General features: G+C 36.9%; 1 protein-coding gene across 1 annotated transcript in view; it reads left to right on the forward strand.

Moving 5' to 3' along the window:
* LOC138664063 (zinc finger protein 665-like) overlaps window positions 1-4,199 on the forward strand; it is a 41,612-nt gene extending 37,413 nt beyond the window's left edge. Inside the window, exon 7 of the mRNA XM_069750481.1 lies at window positions 2,479-4,199. Coding sequence (XP_069606582.1) covers window positions 2,479-4,127 — 1,649 coding nt within the window. The 3' untranslated portion in view covers window positions 4,128-4,199. The remainder of the gene's footprint in view (window positions 1-2,478) is intronic.
* The last annotated feature ends 1,801 nt before the right edge of the window (window positions 4,200-6,000 follow it).

The following is a 6,000-nucleotide window of genomic DNA, read 5'->3' on the forward strand; positions in this document are numbered from 1 at the left end:
ACGAGAATTCATCAGAAAAAAAAGAATCAAGCCATCACATGGAAAAATAAAAAAGTTATGGTTCTTGGAAGAAGGACAAGAAAGAAAATGCAACTGAAACTGCAAGAAGGAAAATTGCCACAAAGGAATTAAATAAACATTTTAAATATTAAGCTATTGTTTTTCTGCCAACATCACAATATAAAAACTTCAACACATAGTGGATGATAACAATAAAGAATGGTTGGCATATATCAGGTCTGTTATTGTTTGATGAAGCAAAATTACCATTAAGTGTAGTTTCCCAATTTTGGCTTCTTTATTTCCTGTTTTTCATTAAATTATACAATAAGGTGAATGGTGTCATACTAAACTCTTACTGCAAAAAAGAGAAACAACTGCCCTAATGACATCTATATTGTCAGGAAATTGAAAAATTGGCCTCTCTGAGAATGAGTAGGAAAAAATGTAAGTGCAAAATCAAATATAGGCTGCATCCTTAACCTCTTCGTGACCGGGCCAAATTTTCCAAATCTGACCACTGTGACTTTATGTGGTATTAACTCTGGAATGCTTAAACATATCTTATTGATTTTGAGACTGTTTTTTTCATGACACATTGTACTTTATGGTAGTGGTAAATTTATGTTGATATTTTCAGTGTTTATTTATAAAAAAATATCAGAAATTGTAACAAAAATGTAAAAAAAATGTGCAATTTTTTAAATTTGAATGATTATCCCTTTAATCCAAGTAGTCACACCGCACAATTAATTAATAAATAACATTTCCCTCGTGTCTGCTTTATATCAGCACCATTTGCCAAATGTTGTTTTATTTTGTTAGAATTCTAACAAGTCATGTATCAGTAATTTTTCATTTTTTCAAGGAAATTTACTAAACTTATTTTTTTTTAGGGACCTGTTCAGTTTATAAGTGATTTTTGGGGGTTTCCAATATGTAGCACCCCCCAACGTGATACCACTATAAAAACAGTCCCTCTTAACATATTCAAAATTGTTTTCAGGTAGTTTATTAATCCTTCAGGTACTTTTCAGGAATTAATGCAATGTGGTATGACAGGAATTAGGAAGTTTATTTTTAGCATCTAAATTTTGATAACTTCTGAACAGGCCACTATTGCCGGCAGATTTTAAAGGGAAACTGTCACTGCCCCCTGGCGTTTTTAACTAAAAGAGCCACCTTGTGCAGCACTAATGCTGCATTCTGTTAAGGTGGCTCTTTTATTTGGGGTCCCTTCTAACGCTGCAATATTCATTTTTTTTTTATTTGCCTGCCATACCTGTTGTCGGTCCAGGGGGGGCATGTCTTTTCCCCCCAGACACAAACGCCTCCCAGCCATTTCTCGGCCCCTCTGTGCGCCGCCTCCTCTGCCTTCATTAATGTTCCTGGCGCCTGCGCTGTAAGTTCCTTTTTCAAGCATGCGCAGTTTGCTGCCCTTTGACTCACATCACATGATGGGAACATACAGCGCAGGCACCGGGGACGTTAATGAAGGCAGAAGAGGTGGTGCACAGAGTGGCCAAGTGATGGCTGGGAGGCATTTGTGTCCGGGGGGAAAAGACATGCCCCGGGACAGACTACAGTTATGGCGGGCAAATTAAAAAATGAATATTGCAGCGTTGGAAGGGACCCCAAATAAAAGAGCCACCTTGACAGAATGCAGCATTAGTGCTGCAGAAGGTGGCTCTTTTAGTTAAAAACGCCAGGGGTGGTGACAGGTTCCCTTTAAGGCCGTTATTTGGTCATGAACTGCCATTGCAAATATCAGGACCACACGATTAAGATCTTGGGGTTAAACAGCTTTAGTCGGTGCCAACACTGATCATGGCTGATGCATAAAGTTGTCAGCTATACTGTACAGCTGATAGCTGCTGAATTGTCAACCATTGGGGGATGCTAGTCTCTTATATCGCAGGTCAGTAAAAAGATGTATTAGTGGTCACTAGGGAGTGACAGGGTTACTGCAATTTCTGAACAGGTTTTATTGGGCTGTGTTTTGAAAATATTGTGCTGATAGAATGTGTTTCATTCTGCACTTCGATGTTATCAGTGTTGTATATTGTTACATAAACCTTTTCTCCATTATTGTTTGTTGGTTCCATATTTGTTATATGGGAAGTGAATGTTGTGGGATAGTTTTGAGGACCTTTATGGAGGTTGACCTCTACTAGTCTTCACTGAGTATTTCGCTAAATATAAATAAATATTTTATATTTCACAAAACTTTGGTGACAGGTACAGTAAAACATGGACCTATAAAGTGGCAAAGTGCAAGACGAAAAGAGCAGAAACCTAATAGTCTAACATATAATGTATGAGTCCCTGCTTTGATATCTTCTGTTGCCACCAGTGCCTTCATCATTTCCTAATTAAATTTTAATACAATTTGCATTGAAATGTTCTAGAAAGTATAAATATTATAATTATTAATCTAATTTCATGGTTATGTTGTAATTTCTGTTTTAATCTTGGCAGATGTCTGCACCAGCCGATCGGGGACACATCTTACATTTTCAGAATTGACTGCACATGATCATACTATCACACCGGATACATGTGAAGAACATGACAATATCCCATATTTATCCTCAGCCCTTCACAGTAAAGATCCACCATATGATACTTTTGAAAAGTTTCTGTCTTCTGATTCATCACAGACTATTATGCAAAACAAAAATAACACAATTGGTTGTAAACATCAAATAGCTCACACAAGAAAGAATCCATACCCATGTTCAGAATGTGGGAAATGTTTTACAAAAAAATCTAATCTTATTACACATAAGAGAATTCACACAGGGGAGAAGCCATTTTCATGTTTAGAATGTGGAAAGTGTTTTACAGCTAAATCAAGTCTTCTTATACATGAGAAAACACACACAGGTGAGAAGCCATATTCATGTTCTGAGTGTGGGAAATGTTTTATACAAAAAACGTGTCTTGTTGCACATGAGAGACGTCACACAGGGGAACAGCCTTTTTCATGTTTAGAATGTGGAAAATGTTTTACAGCTAAATCAAGTCTTCTTAAACATGAGAAAACACACACAGGTGAGAAGCCATATTCATGTTCAGAATGTGGGAAATGTTTTACAAAAAAATCAAATCTTATTGCACATCAGAGAATTCACACAGGGGAACAGCCTTTTTCATGTTTAGAATGTGGAAAGTGTTTTACAGCTAAATCAACTCTTGTTAACCATGAGAAAACACACACCGGTGAGAAGCCATATTCATGTTCTGAGTGTGGGAAATGTTTTACTCACAAATTTTGTCTTGTTGCACATGAGAGAAGTCACACAGGGGAACAGCCTTTTTCATGTTTAGAATGTGGAAAGTGTTTTACAGCTAAATCAAGTCTTCTTAAACATGAGAAAAGACACACAGGTGAGAAGCCATATTCATGTTCAGAATGTGGGAAATGCTTTACACTAAAACGTTATCTTGTTAAACATTGGAGAAGTCACACAGGGGAAAAGCCATTTTCATGTTCAGAATGTGGGAAATGTTTTACACAGAAAGCACATCTTGTTGCACATGAGCGACGTCACACAGGGGAGAAGCCTTTTTCATGTTCAGAATGTGGAGAATGTTTTACAGAGAAAGCAAGACTTGTTAATCATCAGATAAAACATACAGGTGAGAAGCCATATTCATGTTCAGAATGTAAGAAATGTTTTACAAGGAAATCATATCTTGTTATACATGAGAGAAGTCATAGAGGCGAGAAGCCTTATTCATGTTCAGAATGTGGGAAATGTTTTAATCACAAATCTTATCTTGTTACACATCAGAGAATGCACACAGGGGAGAAACCATTTTCATGTTCCGAATGTGAGAAATGTTTTAGAACAAAATCACATCTTGTCACACATCGAAGAATTCACACAGGGGAGAAACCGTTTTCATGTTCTGAATGTGGGAAATGTTATACAATGAAAGCAAGTCTTGTTACACATCAGAAAACGCACACAGGGGCGAAGCCATTTTCATGTTCAGAATGTGGGAAATGTTATACACACAAAAAAGGACTTGTTAAACATCAGAGATCTCATATTCATGTTCAGAATGTAAAAAATGCTTTGCAAGTTTTAGTATGTAAACAATACCAGTCCAGTATGTAGTTAAATAAATATTTTTGGGCCTTCTACCTATGTAGAATTTTTTTCCCCACCTCTCATTCAACAAATAAACTGAAATACAAAAAATTTGGGTCTCACATGTTCACACTATTTCCCTTCTATGGGAAGTAACGCCTTCCCCTGACCTAACCCTTCAACAGACTTACTGGGTCCAATTAAATTTACCGGAGATGTATTTGTAAAAGGCAATAACTCTTTTCTTTGTCCTCAAGCAAACCCCTAAAGCATGACTTCAGCCATGGTTCTTCCTTGGTCATCGGTGAGCCTGTTCTGATTTGCTGACAAAGTCGACACCAATATGAGAACCGTCTGGTCTCCTTTCAAATATATAAAAGCCACATGTTTAGACTAGGTGTTTTTGCAGCATCTTTTTTCTGCAGCAAAACACGATCTCTTGGCTTGAAAGAAGCTATAGAAAAAAGCATGTTTTCTATGTTTTTTCTTGGTGCTTTTTTTATTGCAGTTTTCGCATGCCAGATTTGTCTCTTGCATCATAAAGTTTAGTGTTGAAAAAATGTCCTATTCTATAGAATCAGGTTTTGGCACAAAAAACTGCAGCAAAACCTGATACCTGTGTTTTGCTGCTTTTTTCAGCTTTTTTTCACCACCCATTCATTTCAATGGGTGAAAAACGCTGAAAGAAGTGACATGATCCATTGCGCAAAAAAACATGCAAAGCAAAAAATCCTGATGACAAAAGAAAACAAGCTGTGTGCATGAGATTTCTGAAATCTCATAGACATTGCTGGTACTGTGAAACCCAGCTGAAAATTTGCATTAAAAAACGCATCAGGAAAACGCTGCAAAAACGCCTAGTGTGAACTTAGTAGTAACTCTCTCACTCAAGGAGATAAAGCATTTTGCTCTTTTCCTTCTTAACTCTACTTATGTCTCTCTCGCCACCCCCTTTGAGAAGATATGTAGGGGATCGCCTTCTATTAAAGGTCTAATCTCCAAATTAAAGTACATGATAAGTGACTCCCTACTTTCCCTGCTATCCCAAAATATGTATATGATTAAATGGGAGATCTCTTCCTACCTGACAAACTATTTGGCAAGAATTACTGAAACTTTGATTTGTGCAACAATTAAGGAGAACCAGTATAAAATAATGGTGTTCTGGTACCACACTCCAGAATCAGCTCTCCTCCTCTCCTCGCACTGTAAGTTGTGTTGTACTGTCCCTTCCCCAAATTATCTGTGAGGAAATGTATCAGTAATTACAGTTACATCTTTTGTGCTCAAAATCTGATTCCTTCACAACAAACTTAAGTGTGATTAATCTCCAAACAGTGTGGAGGAAGGGGCTGTACAGCAGAGCTGACAGTGCTATGAGAAGAGAAGAGTTGACTGAAGAGTTTATAAGGTGACACAACTAAACTCAGCTGTGCTGCTCCCTGAAGTTCACCTGATGAATGGGAGAATGTATGAATGAAAGGAAGGGGTATAGGCAAAGCCATAATGCATTAACTAATCTTCCCTAAAATGTCAAACTTTCTTATCTGAGCCTGAATGTTGATAAGTCTGGCTTCATAAGAATTCATAGTTTTTAATTCTAATTATTCATCTAAACATTTTTATACCATTGATAGTTTGCACTATGACAAGATCTTTAGATAGTTACTACTAGTTTAGTCTAGTAGAAGATCGGAGGAAACAGGAGTATTTAGGGTTAAAAAATAGTAAGCTTTATTACAAAAACATATCAAGTCATATAAATATATTCCAAAAGGTGATACTAAAACCGGATGATGTGCCAGATCAATAGCGCAACCTATGCCCCAATAGTACATAATACATAGTGAAAGGTAAAGAGGAAAGTATGTTCCAAATACAGAATATCTATGTTCCGACC

This window comes from Ranitomeya imitator, chromosome 2, assembly GCF_032444005.1.
Source record: "Ranitomeya imitator isolate aRanImi1 chromosome 2, aRanImi1.pri, whole genome shotgun sequence".
In the NCBI taxonomy this organism is placed as follows: Eukaryota; Metazoa; Chordata; class Amphibia; order Anura; family Dendrobatidae; genus Ranitomeya; species Ranitomeya imitator.